Here is a 26,855-nt window from a genome sequence, read left to right as displayed (position 1 = left end):
TTCAACTATAATTATGATTATGGATTAAGGAAAAGAAGTGGATATGAATATGTTCTATATTGTGCAGATATGACTAAGTAAACCCTAAAATGTAGATGGAGAAATGGTATAGAGGTTGGAAAAGAACATTATGCGAGTAAGTTTCTGTAAAAGTTAAACAAAATATTTTCAAGCGGTTCATGAGCAGCTGTATAAAAAGAAAGCTGCTTAAAGTGAATATTTCATTTTGTTTCCAACCTGCTAAATATTTTATCTGCAGAACAATTATAATGACAGTAGGCTCACAATTTTTAAACAGGACAGTAAGATATAAAAGTCAAAGGATTTATGCAACAATACGGATAAAAGGATAATATACGAATAAGATGAAATAAAATCATATTGACAAATATTTCAATAGAGTAAATGACCTTCGTCAATGTCAATCTTTATTCAATATCATTTTAATAAGACGCATTGTTTTAGTGAATGGTCATTCGATTAAAATGGTTTCTTAATCTAATGATTTTCAGGTTCGTCGACAAATTGAAGATTTACCATCTCATACCAAAGTCACTTTTGACTATTTCAGGAAATTTTCGGCCTTTAATCCTCTCTCTGCAGACAAAACGTTCGTCTCTATGGATGATGTCATCTCCATCTTTAACAAATATTCCACATGCAGATGGCACACATGCATCTAGAGAAGCTTGGGATTCTCGATCAATAACAGTTCAATCTATTGAGTGCATGATTAATAAACTCACTCATGGCACTGAAGAACAACACATTCATCTTAAATGGAGACCATTACTTATAAATTAATGGATCTAAAATGGGTACCAAAGTGGCTCCTTTTTATGCAAATATATTTATGAGTAAATAGGGGAAAAAACCTCCTTGGATCTTCTATCGAAAACCCGCTTTTTTTTGGTTTAAAGTAATAGATGATGTGGATACGAAATTGAATATAAGGGACGAGGATTTAGACAGATTAATCAATCATACCAATAACATACATTCAAGTAACAAATTTAGTCATGAGATATCTAAATTCAAATTACATTCTTTGATACAGCCAGATCTCTAACAGATGGCATGATATCCTCAGACCTATATTTAAGCCTACTGACAATACCTGTCCCGGAAAAGCTACCGCCTTGCGTACTGCACAGGCAATCAAATAGTCTGAGGAATCCGCTGTCTATTGCTCTGTAGAATGGTGACAAACGCTGCAAATGTTGCACACAGATGCATCATTCACCAATATTCATTAGTAAGGTCACCCAAAAGAACTACATGTATAAAATATTGTGCAATGTGACCTTCAAAAGTTTGAATGTTATTTACATTCTATAACGTTTGGTTTGTGAACTCAAATATGTTTAGTTTAAACATATTTTATTTGTTCAAGTACAAATTGGATAAGACACAAGTCAAACAGACTTATGAAGTCTTCTCCATTTAACATTTATAGCAATATAATACAAAATATATGTATGAGCATGCATGTATAGAATGGTATATCTATTTAATATATATGGATTTATGTCAAAAGACATAAAAGTGAAGACATAAAGAAAACAACAATACAGAAAAAATAAATATATAAAAATAAATAAATGAATATTTAGAAAACAAAAACAAAAAATAAAATCCAAATTAAACAAACAAAAATACAAAAAAAAGGAAGACTTTTACTTAGATGATGATGTGTGTGCGATCATGGTTTGCTATCTAGACAATTAGAAATCTTTAGGAACTTTTAATAAACTCGAAGACATTTTTGAAAATGGTTTGGTTTTGCTCTAGAGAAAGAAGATAACTACCCGAGGTTAGTAGTTCTATGTTAATTTTACAATCATTTGGAAGCCAGCGCAGACTTTCAAACATTTCATTTCGTATGTCTGAATAAAATATACATTTAAAAAAGAAATGATAGGAATCTTCACGATTAACACCACAGCGGCAAGAAGGGTCAGAAATAATATTGACCCTATATAGATCATAGTTTAAGGATGATGCAAAACATCGAAGTTGGGTTAGAATAATATTCAGTTTTCGAATTCCAATCTCATATTGCTTCGGTACAAATATGTTACTCTGAGGGTCAAGTTTTTTTAGTTCAGTTTTAAATGTATTTATTTATTCCGCATCACGAGTTGAATCATCAAGATTATTCCAAAGACGTATGGTTGATGGAATAAATGAATCATTAGTCAATGCTAGTCTGCAGAATGGAACAATGATGTCATTTCCATTGCGTAGAGGATAGACCGTCATACTTTGGATTTTTTGGGGAATTAAATTTGTCAAATATTCTGGAACATTATTTTTTTTAATTTTTTTCCCATCCAAGTTCTTCATAAATAACCCTTGTGCTTGTGAATATAGGTAACCCCGTAACTATTCTAGCAGCTTGGAGCTGTAATTGTTCCAGTTTATTGATATAACCTACCCCAATATTACCCCAAACTTCACTGGCATACTCAAATAAAGGTCTTATAAAAACTAAGAGTTTTTCTAAATTTTTTCTGCTCAGTTTATATTTCAACTTCCTTAGCATATTTATATGTTTAGATGTGCTTAAGATAATGTTATCAATGTGGACATTCCATTTAGCATCATTGCTAAATGTAACCCCTAAATGTTTATGAATATTTGTAATAGGTATATTTTTATCATTGAATATAAAGTTCATTTCTGGGATTTCAACATTAGAAAATAACATAATTTCTGTTTTATCTGGATTAAAAGACATTAACCATTTTTTGGACCATTTGTTCAGCTTTTCCAGATCATGGTTTATCACAGTTTCTATCTGCAATGCATCACGATCCGCACAGCTGAACGACGTGTCATCTGCAAAGAGTCTGCACAGAGAAATAAGTCTTTCTGCAATATCATTAATATATATTATAAAAAGTGATGGTCCAAGGACCGACCCTTGAGGGACTCCAGCTGAAATTCTGCAAAGTTTTGAAGAAGATTGCTTGATAACCACTCTTTTTTACTATCACTTAGGTAGCTTCTAAACCATTTTAACAGATTTCCATTTATACCATAAGACTTCATTTTATGTAACAAACCATCATGCCAAACTTTATCAAAGGCTTTGGAGAAATCGCAAAAAACAAAACAACTTATCTCTTTCTTTTCAAGTGAGTTCAATATGCAATTATATATTTCTAACAGTTGGTGAACCGTTGAACATTTAGGAAGAAAATCCGATTGATACTCATAAATTAACTTATTTCTTTGTGAGTGGTTGTAAACATTAGAAAATGAAAGGATATGGAGTAGATGTACATGGGACAAAATCGCACACAATACATAGAAAACATAGAAAATTATCAATGAACAGGGCTTTTATTCCTGTTCTTCATCTTGACAGTTGATGTAGGGTTTTCAACAATGAATGAATCATTCATATCCTACAACAAGGTCAAGACAGCCCCTAGCGTCGACTTAAGCGGCACTATTGATAAAAATAAACCACAGTTCACCTTCTTGCTCCCCACCCGCCTCGGAGTGCCAACTTGTGCGATGCTTGTGTACGACGGTTCTCCAGTCGAAATCACCAGGGATACAAGAAAAGTGCAGTAATTTTGAAAGACATCGATCGCCGCTAAAATATGCCTTGAAGTTACACATGTCGGGAGCGGTCAATGAATTACATAATTTATAATTACGGGCGAGGTTTTTCAACTTATATTTGTCATACATTGCCCAACAAAAGACCAATAATTTCGAAACAACAAATGATAGACAATACATATAAAACTAAAAAACAAATCATAGACAGCACGGGGCACATCGAAATATGTGTAAGAAAACCTAGCGGTTTAAAATAGTATGAAAGGACAATATACAAAACAGATGACCAGACCAGTATTTTGAAGAAATTTAACCAAACATGAAATTTTGACGGTGTATTAATATTTATATATAACACGTTCCATGACTTTGCCTATGCAACTAATGAGTGATATAGGTCTATAATTGGAAGGTAATGAACTATCCCCCTTTTTAAATAAGGCTATAACATTTGCAATTTTCTAGCTGGATGGATACTTGCACTGCTGCAAGGATTTATTAAATATTATACATAATGGAATTGCAATTTTTTCGGGACAAATTTTAAGCATCTTATGACTAATGACATCCGGGCCTGACGCTTTTTTAGGACTTAAAGTTTTTATAATGTCAACAATTTCACTAGTACTAATCACTACATCATTCAATAAATTGTTAGTTTTTTTGTCGAAATCGGGTATTTGAGCATCAACTTCTGCTACCGATGAAATAAAACAAAAATACTTATTAAGAATGTCGCATTTCTCGTCGTCTCCATCGGCGAACTCCTCGAAACGTTCATCATTAAGAATATTTTTTAATGGGGGTATGTTAAATTATTAGAACCTCTACTTGGCTTAATCAGCATCTTCATAATTTTCCAATAAGTCTTAGAATCGGAAGCGTTATCTAGTATAATATTTTCTCAAAATTTTCTTTCGTTTCTTTCTTCATATTATTCACTTTATTCCTCTGTTTCTAATATTTATTAATATCCTTTTCTTTTTTAGATTTGTTGGTGAGTCAAAACAGCCATTACACAAACACCTCAATTGACATAGGATCAAAATCATGAAGAAGCCATATTTTTCAGTGGTCTAACATTTAACTTGTTAGATCGATGCAAAGCAGAAAAACAACTAAAAAAAACACAGACCGAACGAGGCAGGGAATTTATAGCTCCACTGCACAGCAAAAAAAAAAAGACACAAAGTACAGATCTGAGAGTACTCGCAGTTACTGACAGCTAGTACAAAGCCAATAACAACTAATTAAAAAAATCATGTATCTAAGACTAAAATATCAATCAGTACACATAAAGTCTAACATTTGATTTTGTCAGTTATTTATAGACTTCCCCTTTTTGCATTTACCTTGGAGTTCGGTATTTTTGTTATATACTTTAACACACTAGGAACTCATTTTGATATTTAATTTTGGAAACTTGAATGATTGACAGTCACACTGACGAATGTAATTTGTGCTGTAATATTTGTCAATACAATACAATACAATTTCATTTTATTCGTATATAAATATCTTTTTACCAGTATCAATTTTCAATCTTCACATTTTTATTTTTCCTGTTTAAATTCTAGAAAAGGTAAAATACAATTATATGAAAGTCCTTAGTGTTCATAAACACAGGTAATTGAGAATTAATTCGTAATCTTGAAAGTTTTACAATAAACAAACCCCAATACTGAAGGCCTGGGTGTCGTGCGTGCGTAGTTATACATCACAAACTGTCGAAATATAAAAGTATATGTTAAATCATATGATATACAACCAATTAATAACCAATCATATTGTGCATATTGTTGTTGTAAAATTATGCCCTTTATGGGTTCTTGATTGGAATAATAAAATTATTATTCTTTGTCTTATCGCTGATGAATGCAAACAAAAAAAAACCTACCAATTCAACTAGGTTCATTTATTCAGGATCTTTCCTGTCCCTCCCGCTGGGTATCTTTCCAGACAATGTTACTCAAAAGACCTTTTAAGAACTTCCCCGTATCAGAATCAGTGGATTTTTTAACTATGATTTGTATCATTCTTTGAGGATATGGTTTTATAAATTCATTTATTTATTTCAAATACGGGCTAGTCCAGTCTCAATAATAAAACTTTTGTTCTAATTTCTTTAAATTTTAACAGAAATAAAACTCTGGGTCGATTGCAAGCTAATCGTTGAGGTTTTGATAGTTGTAAGGTATTTTCAAGTGGAACCTAAAGCAGTTTACTTTATTTTTAGTACGTTGTTGTGTTTTGATGAAAGAGATAGCACCTAGAAATAATTACACCTTATGTAAGAATCATGGGTTTTGATTGGTTGATAGCCAGTGTATTTTTCACCAATTTACTGTTATCAAATGTATATTGTTCATTTTTTAACGCCGCCGGGGTATATGCAAAAAGGATATGCCTTTTTTACCCTCTCTGCCGTGGTATTTGCCAAAATACCAAAATACCAAAATACCAGTCTTGAGAATGAATTTCCCTCGCCTTACGGCTCGCGAAATTTAACATTCTCTCGACTGGTATTTTTCGCAAATACCCCTCCTTAACATGATATATCTGTTCAATACTCACTTGAAACTGAGAATTAGACCAAACCATACATGAATAAAAATAACCAATCCTAGTGCAACAAGGTATTCGGTACCTTTCCACAGAACTTTTTATACCAACAATCGTCTTGTGAGTATAAATAAGTCTTTTCACAAAATACTTTTATAAAGATAAGAAGATGAGGCATGATTGCCAATAAGGCATCTATCCACCAGAGACAGTTATTTTGTTGTTTTCAGTTTTGTATAATGGTATTTCTATAGAACTTATCGTGACAGAACATTGGTCTATCAACAGAACATTGGTCTATCAACAGAACATTTTATTCTAATACTACTGTACATTGGTAGATTTAGTTTTATTGCAAGTGCAGTACATTGTTTTTTCTCTACGAAATTGGTTATATATATTATTTTTCTCTCGACAGCCTAACATACAGATGCGCTTTCATATAACATTTCATGTTCATATTTGTATTATTGTATTTTGTTGATCATTCACAAATATAATACATCTAGTTTATTTAGTAATTTTGTTCAAATGATAATTCTTCGTGTTTATCAGCAACCATTCGACGAATTCCTTATCCGTTATTACAATTGGAATTATGTAAACCCAAATTGTTATGTTCTTCTCACGGGACACCTGATAATCAGAAGCTATAACAAATTTAAACACCTACTAGAAATTTTATGATTTTATTCAATATATTTAAATATGTTAGGGTTCGAAGATTTAATGCAATTGACTACTTAAATTTTATTTATCCAAGCATGTCTGTTAAGAGCATTAGTAAGTTTCGAATAGGATTTTCTCTCATTTAAATAATAGTTTTTATTTTTTAATTCCACAGACGTCTTGTTCAATCAATATTAAACTTAATACTGTTTTGTTGATAACAAAGACTGTTACGGGTAGAATAAAACTAACCATTGATGAAAATTGATTTTACTTGTGTAGTTTATTTAATTGATGCCAGTTGTACGGAATAACTCAGTCTCCTCAGGTAAGCATTGTTTCTTCAAGCAATACTGTTTTGGTTTAATTATAACTTACCAGTCATATTCGCTTTTTTAAATAAACACCATTGTGTAAATTATGTACTAGTATAACTCTTGTACGGTAAATACTTAATATAAAGAAATATAACGTAACCTTAAATCATGTTGCTGTATGAAAGGATCAATGTAAGAGAGGGGGTCTTTTGAAGGCTAATCAATATGAACACTGACATTGGTAACTTTAATCCGATGTTATCGAGACAATCTCCCAAAAACATTTAAACACAAGAAAAATCAAAGTACTGAAGTACTGAACATCGGATGACTGAAAGTTCTTGTGGATTGTCAAAAGCACTTGTCACAGAAAAAAATCACATCTCTATACCTGAAACTGAGGTTAATGTACAGAGATTTTTTTTTACTGAGACAAGTTCGTGCGTGGATGATGAATAAATGACAGGAAATTCAACATCACCGTAATAACTATTATATTGTAGTGATACAAATCAGTATACACTGGTTTGTTGTTATATATTATATAAATATAAAAGTTACATGTATATATAATTTTCATCCATTTGTATATCATTCTATTCTACTATTCTAATAAGAGTGCAGTGCAAGTGCATGGTGGACTCTCTTCTGTAAAATATCGATTTTTTCTAAAAGATTGGATATGAGTAGGCATTCATATTTTCCCGCAAAAACAATCTTCCATGCAGAGTTACCGGTCCTTGCGGGATTGTCGCAAAATGTTCTTGAGATATTCTTCCGCATGCTAAATAATATCAATGATTTTTTACTTATATATATATATATATATATATATATATATATAATATATATATATATATATATATATATATATATATATATATATATATATATATATATATATATATATATATATATATATATATATAAGTGCCTATAAATAGCAGCACATGACATACAAATCTATGGGAGTGTGGATTAATCAGTACAGAGATTAATTCAATTACACAAATAAAATTAAAGATTGCCTAACAATGTAATTTTAACACACTATTTAGTATGTAAATATAAGAATGTTTAAAATATTTACAAAATGATGAAAATAAACGCAATATTTCGCTAGACTAACTAGCTTTATCAAGCGTGCATCTATCCAGGTGAAATCGGATGTAGATGATAAGAAACTTTTGCAGCTCAATGTATATGTTGCACTTGAATTTAGCTGCCTTGAAAATAATACATAATTTGGATGAAGTTCAAGATTTTTACAAAATTGGTAGTTGAAGTTAGCAACGTCCATTGGCCAATATATATCTAACGACAAAACATTTTCATATTATTAATTTATGTTCTAAACACAAATATTGTTATCAGTATTCATTGAAGAGATGCATTTATAAAAAACGATAAGGAATGTTATTTTGCACTCGTTAATATCCGCGTATTTATCATGTTTATAGATCGGTTACAAACCCCAAACGAAAGTTACGTAATGGAAATCTAGGCGATAGCAATACATCGGAATTCCCTCACGGTCATCGCGATGTAAAGATCATTCAAATCGATACGATACAAAAATTACGCCAAGTTATTTGAAAAGGCTTCGTATTAATACTCGTTGTTAATAGAAGAGACAACCTGACAAACAATTTGTACATAAGGACAATGATGTGAACAACTACAGCGCAAGGCCTTCAACAATAAGCAAACAAAATACCGTAAAGAAGGCATCGGGATCATTCATCCGAAAAAAAACCAACGGCATGATTTAGGCTAAAACCAATAGACGAAAATAATTAAGGCAGACAGCAACCAATACAACCTCTGATTGAATTACAGGCTCCTGATTTGGGACGGGTACTTAATGAATGCAGCGAGGCTAAACGTATCTGTAAGCGATTAACCCTCCCATAACTTCGGACAGTGGTGTAACGGTACAACAATAAAATAAAAAAAAACTGTAAAAAAGGAGTTGAAAAGGGCTAGACTTGTCCAATCGTTACAAAAACAATTACTGATACGACAAAGAACACAAAGAACCGACCTAAGAGATATGATTGGATAAAAAAAATATGATTACTCGCAGTAATGGAAGGCTAGTCCAAAGCGAAATAAATAGATTATACTTTCCCCCTGACTAAAATATCAACTAGTACACCTCCAAAGGATACAGATTTTGATTGTTTGTCCATTTCATAACGAAAATATGTCAAGATATTGTAAATGCTAAGGAATTTCACAAACTTTCACGAACATATCAAAATCAATACAGATTATCCTGATGTTCAGTGGTTGTCGTTCGTTGATGTGGTTCATAAGTGTTTCTCGTTTCTTGTTTTTTTATATAGATTTAGTTGGTTTTCCTGTTTAAATAGTTTTACACTAGTCATTTTGGGGACCTTTATAGCTTGCTGTTCGGTGTGAGCCAAGGCTCCGTGTTGAAGGCCGTACTTATAATGGTTTACTTTTACAAATTGTGACTTGGATGGAGAGTTGTCTCATTGGCACTCATTATCATACTCTTCTTATATCTATGTCATCGAAATACATGAAAACATAAGTTGATTTCAATCAAATAACCTTTATTCGTTTTACTAATAATATGATACCTGACTGATATCTTACATTTGCAGAGTTTTGCGGTTCATGATTATGATAGTATTGAAGTAAAAAGTGTTGTACATGTTAGTTCAAACCCATATTTTGATAACTGATTTTATTTGGCGAGGGGAATTTTTTATAAGTAACTTCGCGATGACCGTTATTTGTTTATATCCTTGTCATTTTGGTATTTAGTGGATAATTTTCTCATTGATTATCATAAAACACCTTTTTATTTTTATATTCATTATATTGTGAATAAAAGGAAACGTCAATAAGACAGTAACCCAACGACAGTAAAAGACCTGCAGAGGTCAACATACGATTTAAAACAATATACAGGTGTTTATTCATGAAATAGGTATTGAACATATTAAATGTAGTCCCTATACCATTACTCTGCACCCTGTAACTGTAGAGTTGGTCCAATAGAAATAATTCATACACACATTATTAAATCTATAATGTTGTAATGTTGTGTTTTGTTTACAGATATGTTTTGAAGCAAATGTTTGGTGCTTTTTACTTTTATACTAAGTCTTACTCTTGTACATAATAACGTAGTTACATGTGTCCATAGTATGTGTCTTCATATGCCGAATTTTTATATAAGCCTTTGTCATGTCATTCGTATGTTCTCATACGTTTTTTTCCTGTATGATTCAAGAAATGTACCGTTATAATTATTTTGCATAACTTGAATAAAGTCCATATATATATATATATATATACAAAATAACCCTAAAAGAAATTTTGGATGCTATAAATAAACTAAAGAATAATAAAGCTGCAGGACTAGATGGTATCCCAAACGAGATATTAAAATCAGGGGGTAGTATATTTGCACCTGTTTTGCAGAAACTTTTTAACTTGATATTCTGCTCTGGAACATACCCTCGCAAATGGTCATTGTCTTATATATGTCCAATTTTTAAAGCAGGGAGTCCTAGTAAACCTGAAAATTACAGAGGCATAGCAATTAATTCATGCATTGGAAAATTATTTAACAGTATTCTTAATAAAAGACTTGACATTCATCTTGATAAAAATAATATAATTCATCCATGTCAGGTTGGTTTCTCAAAAAAGAGCAGAACATCTGACCATATGTTTGTTTTAAAAACCATATTAGATAAATATACTAACAGAAAAGGGGGGAAAATTTATGCTTGCTTTGTGGACTTTAAAAAGGCTTTTGATAGGGTCATACACTGTGGTATTAGATACAAATTATTGGAAAATAACATATCTGGAAAATTTTATACTATTTTAAAAGACATGTACAGAAAAAATGAAATGTCGGTGAAAGTGGGTAATGTACTAACGCCATCTTTCAGCTCGCTAGTTGGGGTTAGGCAAGGGGATGTTCTAAGCCCAAATTTATTTAAGCTTTTCATTAACGATCTGCCTCCAAGATTTGAGTCGAGTCCAGATGCTGTTTATATCAATGGGCGTAGAATTGATTGTCTTATGTACGCCGATGACATTATTATATTATCAAACACTAAACAGGGTCTGCAAACCCGACTTGATAACCTGCAAACTTATTGTATTGATTGGTGTCTAGATGTTAACTTGTCCAAAACAAAAGTTTTAATTTTTAACAAGCCTGGAAAATTTTTGAAGGAATCACTTTGTTTAGATAATGAGGCTATAGAATGTGTTAACAGATATAAATATTTAGGGATAGTCTTTACTTCCAGTGGTCTTTTTCAGCAGGGGAAAGAAGAGCTATTCAAAAAGTCCTTAAAGGCAAAATTTAAACTACAAAAATCCATGTCAGCTTGTAATCCAAGTATTGATACTGCAATCCATTTATATGATCACACAATAAAACCAATTTTATTATATTGTAGTGAAATCTGGGGTACCTTTAAGATTAACTCTGCTGCTTGCAAGAAAAAAAGTGATTATCTATTTGAATTAATTTACATAAATGATTATTTGGAAAAATCACATTTCAGGTATCTAAAATATATTCTTGGTGTAAATAAAAAAGCCTCAAATTTGGCAGTGTTATCAGAGGTTGCAAGATTTCCTCTTTATTTTTCTGTCATTATATCTATGGTAAAATATGTACACAGGCTTAACAAATTGGACGATGGGTTACTTTATGATGCTTATGTTTGTAATAAAATTTTAGATGCAGGAAACATTAATTGTTGGTATTCATCTATGAGATATGTCCTTCAATCACTTGATATACAAAATTTGAATACAAAGCTCAATAGATTAATTAAATTTGTAAAATGTAAACTTTGTAACAGTTTTAAAACATTTTGGGGGTCAAAAGATCTGATACCTTATCACAAGGTAATAGTAAATTAGAAAATTATTTCAACCTCAAGACTGACTTCGTAAAGGAGGCTTATTTATCAATTAAAGATTTTAATATAAGAAGAGCTATATGTAAATTGAGAATAAGTGCACATGATCTTAAAATTGAGAAAGATAGGTATAGTAGAAAATACATAGAGAGAAGTCAGCGTCTATGTCATCACTGCCTATCACATGGATCAAATTCTATTGAAGATGAGACCCATTTCACAGTAAGTTGTCCTTTATATAACGAACAGAGAAAATTATTATGGGATAAAGTAAACAGTTTTTGTAATAATTTTAAAGAATTACCCAAGGATAAAAAATATTTCTGGCTGTTCACAAATGAGCATTTACCAACTCTTATGTGCCTAGGCAATTATATAATTAAGTGTTTAGAAATAAGATCCAGGTGGATACAAAATATATAAAATTATTATGCAATTATTGTTAATGTTATGTAAGACACATGATGTGTTAGGCTCTGATCCTGTCCAATATATGATAGTATTATATTAGGATATAGTTTTTCTTTTTTCCAATCATATTGTGCTTAATATTGTTGTAAATGATGCCCTTTATGGGTTCTTGATTAGATTAATAAAATTCTTATCTTATCTTATACACCTTGTAGGTAAACTTGAGTGCCACAACAGACACATATCTCTAGCAAGTACACTTGTAAATTAAAAATAAAACTTAACTATGATAGGATAGTCTGCAAATGCATTTGCTATCAATCGAAAAAAATCTGTATGTTTTGGTAACAAGAAAATTCGGTTATGTATACTTTGCACAAATTGTTTATACATGAGTCATTAAAAGGTACCAATTTGACTGCACCAGATGCGCATGTCTTTTCAATAATGCTCGAGACTTAAACAACTCAGAAAACGTAGACATTCGTTAATTCTGGCCCCTTAGGGTTGACGGTCGTATTGGAATATGGTCACCTGGAATTCTCCCATCTGTCAGTAAAACCCATGTTGAGGAGGCGTTTGTTTGTATGTGTAGGATGTATAAATACGCAGCCACGTCCGATCAAATTGGCGAAGTTCAATCTGATGTATCGTGTAAAGTAGAAATACGTTAAATAAAACATGCAACAACTCTTTGACGACTGTTGCAAGTTTAGATGTCTTATTCTATCCAAAATTTTCAGTCTTCCACAGTTGCCTATGATTTTTTTTCGTTCTTAGTCATCCCGGTCCACTCACTTTACAAAATCTACCTTTTTGATTGATGTTAAATTTGTTCTCAACCTAAATATGCATGACATTAATCAATAACTGTTAAATGATAATAAATTCAGATTGCAAGTATGGTCATCCTTTCAAATATATGTACATTGTGTGTGCTTCTACAATTAAAAAAAAATCCCTGATTTCTGTATTAAGTCATCCAAGATCGACGAAGTTTTCAATTTCATGTAAAAACTAGTGTAAACAAAATCAAAGTTTTAACTACAACATACGTATTTCCATGAACATTTACACTATAGTGTCTTTTGATGTCTTTGATGGCTCCCCATCTTTCCCCAAATGTCTATTTAGAACCTTTTCTTGACGGTAGACAATTAGTCGTTTTTTATTTTTACATAAATGGTCATATTAAGACAAAAAGTTTGAAACAAATTATCACACAACATATCATTAATTAACTGTTTTTGCTAATTGCAGGTGTTTGAAGGTATTTTTTAAATACATTCACGGCTTGACTGGACTCTGAGGATTTAGAGTTACAGATATTTACCTATTGTTATAGACGGTATGTTGTTTCTTTGTAGCTTGTTTATGTTGTGGTGTACGTTGTCGTCTCTATGAGATATACCCATCATTTTCTTTCGTTTTTTTCTACAAAGCATATAAAATATCTGATATATACAGTATGAACAAACTTATGGCTCATGGAATCAACCTGAGATATACTGTCACAATTCGCACCATAATTTTGAAATTCAACGATGAAACTGAATTAGACCAAAGGAATAGTTCTTTATTGGAAAATATTGACCAGATTCATGGACCAACATAAATTTATAGTAAAAATTGGTACCTCACCCATCTCTTTGTAGAAAATACTTTTGTGTAGCTAGGATGGTAGCCAGTGCTTCCAAGGAAGCCGATACTGACATATGAAATACACTGAAAATGGTCAAAATCTTGAATAATATCATATTTTGGATGCAATTACCAATTTTTCTCATATCTAAAAGTTTCACCAGGTGCAGACTGTTATTTTTTTTAGATCATTAATATACAGCTACATAAGAATATACTATAAATAGAATATACTATGGTAGATTTTCAACAGTATTGTTTACATGAAAATAATGAATTATATTTATGTAACATAATTAGCAAGCATTCATATAGTATCTTGAACACATTTGGTTGCCTCTTAACAAACAACGAATAACACGACAGTATTACGATCATTTTTGTTGATCGGCATTTCATTTAATCGACAACGGTTTCTTAAAAAAAAATACAATGCTCTTTAGCCTTGCTAACTTGTGAAAATAAGATTTATTAATTTTCTGTTCACGCCCTCTCAATAGGTTACAAATATAGTGATTTCTTTCATTGTATTAATGCTGTTGGTAATTCCAGATGTGCTTATTTCTATGTAATAATTCTCTTTTATTCCCTATATTGTTAGCCATAGTACCGTGTGTAGATTTCCCCAACAATCAATGAATGATGGGTGTGTGCTTTTTCTTATCAAGAGGATTCGTTTAGTTCCATTATTGTGTCTTTGCAATTTCAGCTTCTCGTACACTGACCATACTTATAATTTTCTCTGGTCACTCAAAACGCACTTAATTCTATATGTTAAAATTTACAATACACTTGTTAATGCAAATAAAAATAGTTCTTATTTGACTCTATTCAGTTTAACTTAGGTTCATAATGGTAAAGATTTGACCCAGAGCTCTGGATTTTATCAAAATCTCTAAAGAGTTGGTTTTTTTTTTTGGTATGACGACATTGTTGACAATTTAAGAATATTTATGTTATATGACTTCGGATAATCACCATTCATCTCATCATATCCTGGTTCTTAATTTAGATTATTACATTAACATTAATAACTCGGTGGGTAACATGATCGAAATAGGAATTCGAACTGCCGTCATTCACAAGTTCATTTAGTTAAAGTTGCTGCTTTCAGTGTGTACACAAAATTCTTTAAAGAACAAAACTATTAAGATATGAGTAAATATAATCGCTGCAGCTATCTCAGACCTGGGACACGCACATGAACATGAACATGAATATGGATGGGTTTAACTACTTTTTTTGCACTCAAACCTCCCCCCCCCCCTTTTAAACTTCTTTAGCCTTTAGATAGCAGAATGTACATACAAGAACATATACAAATTTTCAGTTTACTCTGTAAGAAATTCAGATTGTTTTTAATGTATAGATGCGGGGTATACGTCAACCTGAGTAATTTAGATTGTTTTAATGTATACATGCGGGGTATACGTCAACTTGAGTAATTCAGATTGTTTTAATGTATAGATGCGGGGTATACGTCTGTTTTAATGTATAGATGCGGGGTATACGTCAACCTGATATTGAATTAACAAAGCACAAAAATAGGGATGGGACTTTTTTTTATAAATGGACCTAGAAATCTAAAAGTAACTTCAGGTACTACATTTATAATACCAACTAGATGCATTCTAGCGCACACATAGCAAAGGGACGTTTAACTAAAGTTTACATTAAATAATCTATGTTATTAGATTTTATTTGAAATCAAAGAAGGATACCTTGTGATGTCCAATCGTTCAGTTTAGGTTATTTTGTTTCGAGAGAATCTGGATGTATATCATAAAATAGGATATATGCTCTACCTATACTTAAGAAAAGCCCTTCATTATTATGGTACCAATAAAATAAACCTAGTTTCATGAATAAAAACTAACATAAATTAGATCCTCGCGTTTTCATTTTCTTTTTCACTCGCCACAAAAAAAATTGTCTCATTTTGGTTTTTAAGTCGTGCCTGGGATTTTACTTTCTTTGATTTATGTCAAGTTAAATCTTAGAAAAAAAGTAACCACCATGAATAAAAAAAAAGTAGACATTAATAAAAACGATGTCCATACTTTGCAAATATTTTCATGAGAATTCAATGTTCCGCTTACAGTTTCATCATATCGAAATATCCGTAGCTTTTTCCACCAACACAAATCTTACGAAAAAATATACTCTCAGGTCAGAAAAAAATTCATAGATCAATTTTAGTCCTAAGATATTTTGTTCCAAAAGACCCCTGTTGTCACCTAGAAAGACGTTTGAAATGGCTTCTCTGTAGACAATTTTGAAGAATTTTTTAACTGCCCTGTTATCTACCAGATAATGTTGCATACATTGTCAATTAATATTTGTCAATTTAAAGTTTGCTGAATAGCCACCAATCGAGTATCAAATAAAAGTAATCATACCCTGATTTCTATTCCTAGGCTACTTATTCAACAAAATAATGTATGTCTATATTGAGATTGTGTGAAGATAAACATTTTAAAACATCACATTAACATTTTAGATATAACATGAATTGAAATGTTTTGTCAAATACGTATATGATTATATGTGTAATTTTACTATATTTCTCTTTGTTGTTGAAATTGGTGTAGCTAGTTTATTCCAATGGCATAGTAAGATTTAAATCTTTAACCAGTCCCAATATCTTCAGCAAATCTCCTGAAATTCTTTGTATCAAACTACATAAGTCATGTCGAGTGGAATAAAAACTTGAATGCATAAAACATAGAAGTATTTCTAGAGGTGACCTTAGGATTTAACAAGTTTGTTCTGTAAATAAGACTTTAAATTTTCAGAAGTAAAATATTGAAATGGTATTCTTTGTTAAACCTTAATTGGTTAAGTGTCATTTTTTCAAACCAACAAAGCATACTTGAATATAGAGAATGTATATTTACATACATCAAGGTTAAACCCATGTATATTTGTACATTGACGACTAAAGCATATAAAACTATTACTTATTCTTTCTCGAATACATAAGAACAAATTTGCCTATGGTTGCCCCTATTCAATGAGATAAGTTGATAATAAGGTTATTAACAATATTTAAATGGAAGAAGATACTATTTTTTAAAACCATCAAGGTTACAATTAATGTTATTGGATACCTTGCTGAAATACCATACACTTGGAACTGAAAGCGTTATATATCTACACCAAAAATGGCGTCCAGATTGAAAATTGTCATTATGGTAGGTTCTTATTTTCTCGTTTTTCTTTTTTAATAATGTTAATTCAATTTCTTTTTTAAATATGAAATCATTTTATCTATATTTACATTATCAGTAACGAAATCGACCATTGTTTCATATCTGAATATCTCTTTGGCCTTTTTCATAACGGTCAAAGTTAAATAGAATTAATATTTTGTATACAGTTGGTTTATAAAAAAAATCCTGTCTTATAAGAACCATTTCTTTGGAGAAAGATGCTAACAGGTCCAAAACAGTCCAAATTCATGACAATGTCGGGGTGTTGAATATTATATTGACCTTTTAGCTATAAATCAAAGTAAAAGTAATAGAAAGTCGAGGTTATTCTTGATGTATTGTAAAGGTCACAAGGATTTCGTTTTACGAGTTGACATATTGTTCATTTTTGTTAAGTATGGTACTTAGGTAGTCTCTTATTAGACAATAAAATGTCAATCTACAAATACCAAATAATCCACCGACGCCATCACTATATATCCGTCTTCTTTATCAACTTCCTTGTTTTTCTTTTGTATCATTGGTGAAAGATACTGAAACTATATTAATTCCGATATGGATGTACGTATGATGTTTTCGTTGACATATTTGTCTTATAACCAGTTCATTAATGCCTGTAGAGCTTATCGTGGAATCAATGTATGTCCGGTAGTGAATATCAATTTTGATGACAAATATGCCGGAAAGAAGGGAAATAACAATAGAGTAGGGTTTATTAAAATTGAAATATAAGTTTAGCAATTTAATCCCCAACATGTTAATGACCGTTAAACTAGTGACTTTCTAACAGAAAATTCCAGGTTTCCGTCTCAATAGTATTCGTTACTCATATTTTTAATTGTCTTTCATAATTTTAATTCCTTTTACTTTTTCTAGGCAATGCATTAAAAAAATGCTTAGAAACCCCATTTGTTGTCACTTTTTTTTTTAAAGTGTTCACCTTTAATACACGCCTTAACTTCTAGTTTTTTTCCTTCGAATGCCTGTTATTTCGCAAATGTTTTTCCTTATTTCGTTGAGTTGGATACCCAATAGAAAATATTACTAAATAATAAGTTGCAGTAGGTTCTCTCCCGGCAAAAGTATGAGTCATATTCGTTGTAAAAAAAAACCAGACGAAAAGGCCTCACGTTAAATACGGTGTATGCAAAAAAATGATTTTTGTCGAAAATTAAATCATAGCGGACCACTTAATACAAAGCAGAGGCTTCAGTCAAGCGTCCATGTTTAGGTTTTAAACAATTTAATGTAAACATCCTATTTACTACAGGGATATACCATATCACAACTTAACATATTGTATTATACTATATGAAAAGTCTGATGAAGGATAATCTATTCCAAATTTGACGATGGTATTAAATAATACAGACTGACATGTTTGAATTTCTATAGTATTTTCATTTATATTCCATACACCTGGTGACAAATATTAGCAGATATAATTTGATCGAACATGTTGATTAGAAAATAACCTAAATGTCACGACCTTATGGATAACGAAATAACATACCTAATTGATCTTATTTGCTTCAAACATATTTCTGTAACGCAGAATACATAGAAATTGAGTGAACTTTGTATAAGGACGCCACGTACACCTATTAATAACTAAGCTGATATTTTAGTATAACCTAGCTCCTTTTTGGTATATGTATGATTAAAACAAGAATGTGTCCATAGTACACGGATGCCCCACTCGCACTATCATTTTCTATGTTCAGTGGACCGTGAGATTGGGATCAAAACTCTAATTTGGCATTAAAATTAGAAAGATCATATCATAGAGAACATGGGTACTAAGTTTCAAGTTGATTGGACTTCAACTTCATCAAAAACTACCTTGACCAAAAACTTTAACCTGAAGCTGGACAGACGGACGAACGAACGAACGGACGGACGAACGAACGAAAGAACGAACGAACGAACGAACGAACGGACGCACAGACCGAAAAACATAATGCCCCTCTACTATCGTTGGTGGGGCATACAAATCATTTAGTTCTAGATTCTTTAGTTAAGTTGGCCCAAATGGTCTTTCTTTTAAAGCCCTTCCAGCGTCTAAATGTAATTAAGAATGAAAACGAGGAATGCGTCAAAGAGACAACAACCCGACCAAAGAGCAGAAAACAGCCCAAGGCCACCAATGGGTCTTCCACACAGCGAGAATCCCGCACCCGTGTGCGGGATTCAGCTGGTCCCTAAACAATAATGTATACTAAATCAGCGAAAATGGACGTCACACTAAACTCCGAAACATATAAAGTTTGTATGCGCGTTGGTATTGTCTCAAGTGTCTAGTGGGAACACGTGTCACCATAATAAATAATATTTGGTCGACAGCATTCTTTTGTCGGGTCTGCGACATTTTGTCGCGGAGGCGAGACATAGTGATCCTACATTCCGTCGGCGGTGTCAACATTTTAGGTTTAGTCTGTGGATAAAGTTTTTGTTTGTAACATCATAACTTTTGTAAACTTTCATGGAATTTTTCAAATCTTGGACAGAAGATTACCGGTATCTATGATAAAAAATAAAGTATCCAGAGCAAAATTTGGAAAAAATTTTTTTTTCATTTTCCCGTTTTTTTAGTGATAATTTTTTACAGTTTACATTGAAATACAGTGTAGGGTTAAAGTTTTTACGACATCAATTACTTTGTTTAACTTTCATGGAATTTTACAAAACTTTGACATTTGCTTCTTCATGATCAACAGTCTCCAGAGCAAAATTCTAAAGACATTTTCTTCCATTTTCCCAAATTTTATTGGTAAGTGAACTTTTTTTTTAGTTACATTCATAAGGCATCACTAACTTCGTCAAATCTTCAGAGAATTTCATGAAACTTTTTGAACATTTTGACAATTTTTTCCTTTTTCCATTTTTAACTGATAAATGGAATTCTATTTTTTTAGGAAACATTTACTTTCAGTCTTAGATAAAAAAAAATTTAAACATTTATAACTTCACAAAACCTTCATGAAATGTTATGAAACTTGGACAGAAGCTTATTCAAGATCAAAGAGTTGCATCTGAAGAAAAAAGTATGATTTTGTAAATAGTTTTCATATTTCTAACACATGGACTTAGTTTTTGGCAGTCAACATTACACATTTACATTGACAACAGCAATCGCAGGCGAGAAAAAGGTTCCACGGAATCCTTTACGAATGCTTATCAGTCCATCTGCTATTTTTTCCTTTCAATTACCTGAATTTGGTGTCACCTTTGTTTAAAATAAAAATAAGAAGATGTTGTATAATTGCCAATGAGACAACTCTTCACCAGAGACCAAAAGACGTAAAAATAAGCAGCTACAGGTCGCCGTATAGCCTTCAACAATGAGAAAAATATCTACATTTGTATCGACGAACTATAATAGTTCATTGAGGATGTCGTAAGTCCATGCTTACACTTTGGCATGGAATCAGTTTGATTTTAATATTTACCAAATGTTCAGTATTTCCTACTGAGATGGGAGTCTCTGTAGAAGGATCTAGCTATATAGTTTTAAGTTTCTACTCCAAATCGTATTGCAGACTTGGTTCTTGTAAATAAAATATGACGTCTGCTCTAGGTGATATAAGTAACAACTGTATTCCTTGATTATTTTGCGTATTTTGTCTTATTACATTTTACTTGCACTATTTTGTTGGACTTCATTTTGACGAAATTCTTTGCATTGTATATTGTGGGTTGTTGATTTCCATATAGTTGTGATGTCTTATTGTATTTACTAGAACATGATAAATTGTTTGATTTTATTTCAATGCATATGTAAACATATCTAAATAAAGATATGGAACCATATTTTGCAAGTGCATTTAATAAAGAGAGGACATCGCTCTTCTGACACTCATCTCGTATAGAATTAATCACATTACTGACATATAACCTTCACTGAGTGTAACAAGTACACAATATGTTTGTACGTTTTAAGTACAGTGATTGATTTGCATCGACTTTTAAAAATTTATTACTGTGTTTCGACTGCACCGATTGGATAGTATGATAGATAAGTACCAATAAGTCGTTTAAAGATCACTGGCTTTCTGAAGGGTACTTTAGATTAGATAAGGAGGTAACATTGATCTGATTTCGGGTATATATATAGAGATGTATTGGATAGATAATATATATCACAATTGTTAAAACATAAGATCCGACAAGTAAGTTGAGTTTTTACATTTTTAATCGTAAGAGAAATTTTTGCATCAAAATTTCATGTATAAATGTCATATCAAAAATAAAACCGCTATCGCGATCATTTTTTAAAGTGCATGATTGTAGTGGTACTGTATATATATTCCACATGTCATATAATCGTTGTCATTTCACAAACCCATCAACATGTTCCATAGTTTTTTTATGGTATTTCCTAACACAAGCATCTTGGTTCTCAATGAATTGATGTTTAGGCTTTTTATTTTATCTTCCACCATAAATTTGAAAATGAATTAGGATTTATCTATCAATTGAGTCGCTGAATGTGAAAAAGCATATGCATTGTTGTTTTCCTATTTCTTCCAAAAATTATCTATTGAGGATACGTGTATGCCTATTTTTCTCATCACTATTTTTTCTGTTATCAATAATGATTATACACAATACAATTCAACTCATTCAAGGATTTACTAAGTGATTTAAAAAAGATAATAAAATCCTTGACTCGTGCTAAAATAATATGCAAAGATTGGTAATCTCGTAAAAATGAACTAGCTTCGAATGAGGTTGCTCGTAGATTTGATCCTAGATCGTGCAAACTGAAGACTTTAAAACTGGTATTTGCTGATTTCCAACTAAGCACGTGGCATGCACGGGTAAGAGCAAGAACCGGTCGGATCGTGTCCTGGTAAGGTGACACATTTTCGTGTGGACTGTTTTCTTGAATATCAAGCTCAGCGTATGGACATAGCACCAAAAAGGAACTTAATTCTCATCACCTCAGGTCATAGTCCTTGATTGACCCCTGGAGCTTAAACATTCATTCTATATGCTATTCCTTTCAATGTGCAACAGAAACACATCCAACCATACACAGTTCCGTCCACTGTGTGACTTTACCTTCCGGAGCATTTAAGTCCCCCACATGGTTTCTTAGTGGGGTTCGTGTTGTTCAATTTTTGTTTTCTGTGAAGTGTTTTAGTTGACTGTTGTTTGTCTTTTTGTCTTGTTTCTTTTGGTCCTAATGTTTTCCGTTGTTCTTGGACTTACAGTCTTTAATAACCCCCTTGGTATTTTTTAGCTCTTTTTTTACTTTAACACAACATCCATTTGTTTATTGTTTTACAGTAAAACATCCATTTGTTCATTGTTTTGCAGTAAAGCATCCGTTTGTTCATTGTTTTGCAGTAAAACATCCATTTGTTCATTGTTTTACTGTTAACATCAATGCAAAAGAAAGATAAACAACCCAATTGATTTTTTTTTATTTGCTGATATTTCCCAGAGTATATACAATTTAGTTTTTACCTGTTAAGGTGTTCTGTATGAATGTGTTGATAAGATTGCAGTCATTAGAGCATTAATCTTATTAAGTTGTTAAAATCTAACTGTTCATTATGAAATTCAGACATTAATCTGTTTACTTGGTAGATACTATAGTAAAAGTTATGATCCAGACTAAGTGAATAATTTCATAACCAATTTTCATTAAAAATATGCGTCTACTGGCAAAATGAAAATGCTTTCTACTGAAATACAGAAAAACATGTAATATAAATATGAAGTGAATAATGGAGAATTATTCATAGGCGGATCCAGGGGGGGGGGGGGGGCTTTTGTGGGAAAAATTTGGTTGATTATATAGGGAATCACTGAAGCATGACTGTAGCGGGCCCCCTCTTATGGCGGTCAGTGCCCCCTTTATATAAAAAGTTCTGGATCAGCCACTGTTATTTTAAAGGTGTAAGCATTATAAAAATGATATAATCCCATACTTATCACTTTTAATTAATTCTATAGTTTTCTTTAATTCAATGAAAACTTGTACTGAATTAACTCGATCCCATCTGAAATAATAAAATCCTACCTTTTACTAACCTCTCATTATTCTAACACATATACCTCTATTGTCAAAGAAACAATAAACATCAATTCTAACTTAAATACTTTTCGACATTTAATACTGTCGGAATTTATATTTGGTTTCGAGCACTGGTTGGATAATTTCAGTATCATGTGAATTCCGTTTTGTTAACAGTAGATTTATGTTATTTACTGACTTTTTACAGGTTAGCAGTTTCAGTTTCGTGGACCAAACAGACGACTATCAAGATGAGGAAACGTTCAATCTCTGATGAGAAGGAGAATATCAGCGTTTCAGAACCGAAATCAGATCATTCACAAAAACAGAAACGACCGAAAGAGACTTATTATACGGTTGAGGAATTCGTCAAAGAAGACGTTTATTTGATAAACAGAAAATCGAAAGTCGATAAAAACCTCCTTGCTAATAGTCTTACTGCGAAACTAAGACAGGGTATACCAGGAGAAGTGGCAGTGAACGGGGGTTTAATGAACAAACTCAGACGAGAAAGTCTAAAAGATATTGTTCAACTTAACCATCTTAATAAACAACTTAACAACGAGATGCAAATGGAGGCCAATCGAATCGACAATCAGAGTCAGCAGTTGGTGAGGAGACAGGAACAAATGAAAAGGCAATCAGAATATCTCAGAAAAAACCAAGATAAAATAAGATCTCAAATTAGAGGTCGATCTGGAAATACCAGCTCAAAAGTATCATCCCTACCAACATTGAAAATGTCGCCTACGACATATACTAGTACTGCATTAGATGACGAAACCCGCCGAGAAAGTTTATCAAGGACATCGTCACGTGATTCAGCAAAACAAAGAAAGGAGCTGAAGTCTAATTTCAATATGTTCCCCGTAGAATATGAAAACGAAGATCCAACATATGTGAAGCATTTCAAACATATGGGACTCTTTCAACCGCATAATAAATATCATCATCTTAACGAGAAGCAATGTCCAGAGAAAAGTATTCTAAGAAAATCGTATTATATGCCAGAATATGAAATTCTGACATTGTCTATGAAAGATTCCGACCTCAACAGCGAGGATGGAAGTTCAGTAAGTAGTAAGCAGGATCAAAAATCTCAAAAGAAAAAAGGCCTTCGGGTCACTTGGACCGGGTTAGATCGCGAAACAGATGACAGGTCTGCTACTACGTATTATACATCGCAATCGCCTGACAGTGTGTCAGTGAAGAGTTTCAAGAGTGACTCTAATGCACAACCAGTAAGTTTTACAAAACCTTGTAAAAGTAAATTAGATTGCGTTGGAATCCGTTGGAAATTGCCACCTCAGGGAATGAGATCATCACACTCTGCTGGAAATCGACCGAAAAGAGTTTCACATAACTTACACCCATGTGCGTCTGCCATGAATAAGTTTGGTACTTCTATAACAAAACAAAAGTGGGCTGTGCCAACGATGACATCAAACACTTCAACATATGAACTTTATAAAAACTGGCTAGCAAAACTTGAATTGTTAAAAAATCCCAATGAAGATAACATTTATCATCCAGCACAACGTAACCAAACGACGAACGAAAGTATTAGTTATACTGTCCCCGTGACTGAACGTCCCCCAGTGTCAATGTATACTGTGTAAATAAGAAAAAAAGTGTTAGTATCTATATATATATATATATATACATATATTAAATTAATATAATTTATTGAAAGTTTCTTAAATTGTCAACTGGTGACATACAGAAAAGGTAATGTATATAGATTATTGCGAGGGGATCTCAGATGTGAAAAGTAAAATTACGAATGAAATACCAAAATATATAAAAAATAAACTCAAACAAAACACTACAAAGATTCGCCGAAATATCAGATTATTCCATGAAAATAAAACTTAGATATTAAATTTTAAATAAGAAATGAAATAAATAGCGTCAAGTTAATTACATTTACACAAAATATCACAACTTGGTTGACCGTTGTACAATTTTTCAATGGTATCACAGATGACCACAGGTGGTATGTCTATTTTATAGTATCAATTTTTAAGTCTATGTTCCTATGACTTGTCACCAGATTTGACATAAGTAATCCGCTGCATATTCTTCCAGTTCCCTTGCCAAATTGTGGCGACCGTTTGGCTGTGATGTATAAACACACAGCCACGTCAGGTCTGAATGGGGACGTTAAATCGGATAACTCGTGTAGAGAGAGTATCATTTGCGTTAGAGAACCCCTGCAACAACTCTTTGAGAGATCCGTACGTGGTTTGTTGCAAGGGAAAATTTCTGCCCCTATCCAACACACCGTTGTTTTCCAATGGCAGTCTAAATTTCCGCACTTCATCCCTGTCATCCCACCTTACAGAATCTACCTATCGTATTATTTTATAATAGTTTCTCGTCCTGAATATACATGGAATAATTGTCACTGGATATTATACAAGCAGCAATGAATAAATATTGTCCAATCTTTAGCTTCCTGTGTAGTGTTTTTAGGACTGTTGTTTATCTTTTCGTTTTTTCTTTTCTGTTGATCATGGCGTTGTCTGTCCTCCCTTTAAGTCTTTTATTGCCCAATCGATATCAGTTTTAGTTTTCTTTTTTTCTCTCTTATATTTATAACCATACTATTGCCTGCCCTTAGATTTACGGTTTCAGATAACCCTTTTATTTTATTTGTGGTCATGTCGACAGCATAGTCAAAAAGGCATTCGTTATACGACTGCCAAACTTGTAATGCACATAATTCAGACTCTCTTTCATTCGTCATCATTGGAATATATCTTTCAAAAGTTGTTTAATTTTCTTTATTAAGAAAATAAATTTATTACATAAAGATTCGAAGAATTATCTTAAACGAAATATGCTAAGAAAGAGAATGTGTTTATGTTTGTATAGTATAAATGATACGTTTTAGTGCCTTTATTTATGGTCTTCATTGTGGTGAGGCCAGTAATTGGAGCAAAAGCGTACACCTCACTGGAAGTTCAAGAAACGTTCAAGACGGCCCCTAGCACGAGCACAGCTATGATGTAATATAAACAAATTACAGACTAGGTACTATTTGTTGTGGTTTGCTGATGTTCTAACGTCTATTTTTCCAGAAGAGTCGAGTAAAGGTATTGTATTGTCCGGATGTTTTTGTTAATTACTGTAGTTATCATTAAATACTATAACTGTTATGGTTTATAAATCATTTCGTTTTTTCTGTTTTGTCATTTCCCCAATATCACAGCAGAAAAAATAAACCAGAGGTTAAATCGAAGATGCAACAACATCACAGCATAAAAACTATTATGGAAGAACATTTTGAAATGTCACCTACAAACAAAATTCATTTTCATGCTCAAAAGGTATTCTTCATATCAGTATAATATACAATTAAAACATAAACTTGAAATTTAAAAAAATAAAGGTTAAGACTTTAAACATTTCTCAACAAATAAAGAAATATAAAAATAGTCTTTTCCAATGGTATCTAGATATCTCAATTGTTTAAATTATAAAATGTAAAGGTTAAAATAAAGATACAAAA

The 26,855-nt window shown here is 32.0% G+C and overlaps 1 protein-coding gene across 3 annotated transcripts; it reads left to right on the top strand.

Moving 5' to 3' along the window:
* The first annotated feature begins 6,967 nt into the window (after positions 1-6,967).
* Positions 6,968-25,027, top strand: LOC127739452 (uncharacterized). 3 transcript variants are annotated; one of them, XM_052251237.1, is made up of 3 exons: positions 6,968-7,135; positions 13,724-13,811; positions 23,550-25,027. In XM_052251237.1, exon 3 carries the CDS (start codon positions 23,593-23,595, stop codon positions 24,958-24,960), a length of 1,368 nt encoding a protein of 455 aa, XP_052107197.1. In that variant the 5' UTR covers positions 6,968-7,135; positions 13,724-13,811; positions 23,550-23,592; the 3' UTR covers positions 24,961-25,027. The 3 variants fall into 3 exon arrangements, with proteins under 3 accessions (XP_052107197.1, XP_052107196.1, XP_052107198.1); XM_052251236.1 differs by lacking the exons at positions 6,968-7,135; positions 13,724-13,811 and adding an exon at positions 17,060-17,298; XM_052251238.1 differs by lacking the exons at positions 6,968-7,135; positions 13,724-13,811 and adding an exon at positions 21,347-21,485.
* Positions 25,028-26,855: the final 1,828 nt, after the last annotated feature.

Source organism: Mytilus californianus, unplaced genomic scaffold, assembly GCF_021869535.1.
Source record: "Mytilus californianus isolate M0D057914Y unplaced genomic scaffold, xbMytCali1.0.p SCAF_4, whole genome shotgun sequence".
Taxonomy (NCBI): Eukaryota; Metazoa; Mollusca; class Bivalvia; order Mytilida; family Mytilidae; genus Mytilus; species Mytilus californianus.
The sequence above is the reverse complement of the archived record's forward strand: the minus strand, read 5'-3'. Positions and strand labels throughout refer to the sequence as shown.

Coding starts and splice junctions, on each gene's coding strand:
- LOC127739452 (XM_052251237.1), top strand. CDS start 23,593: ATGAGGAAACGTTCAATCTCTGATGAGAAGGAGAATATCAGCGTTTCA.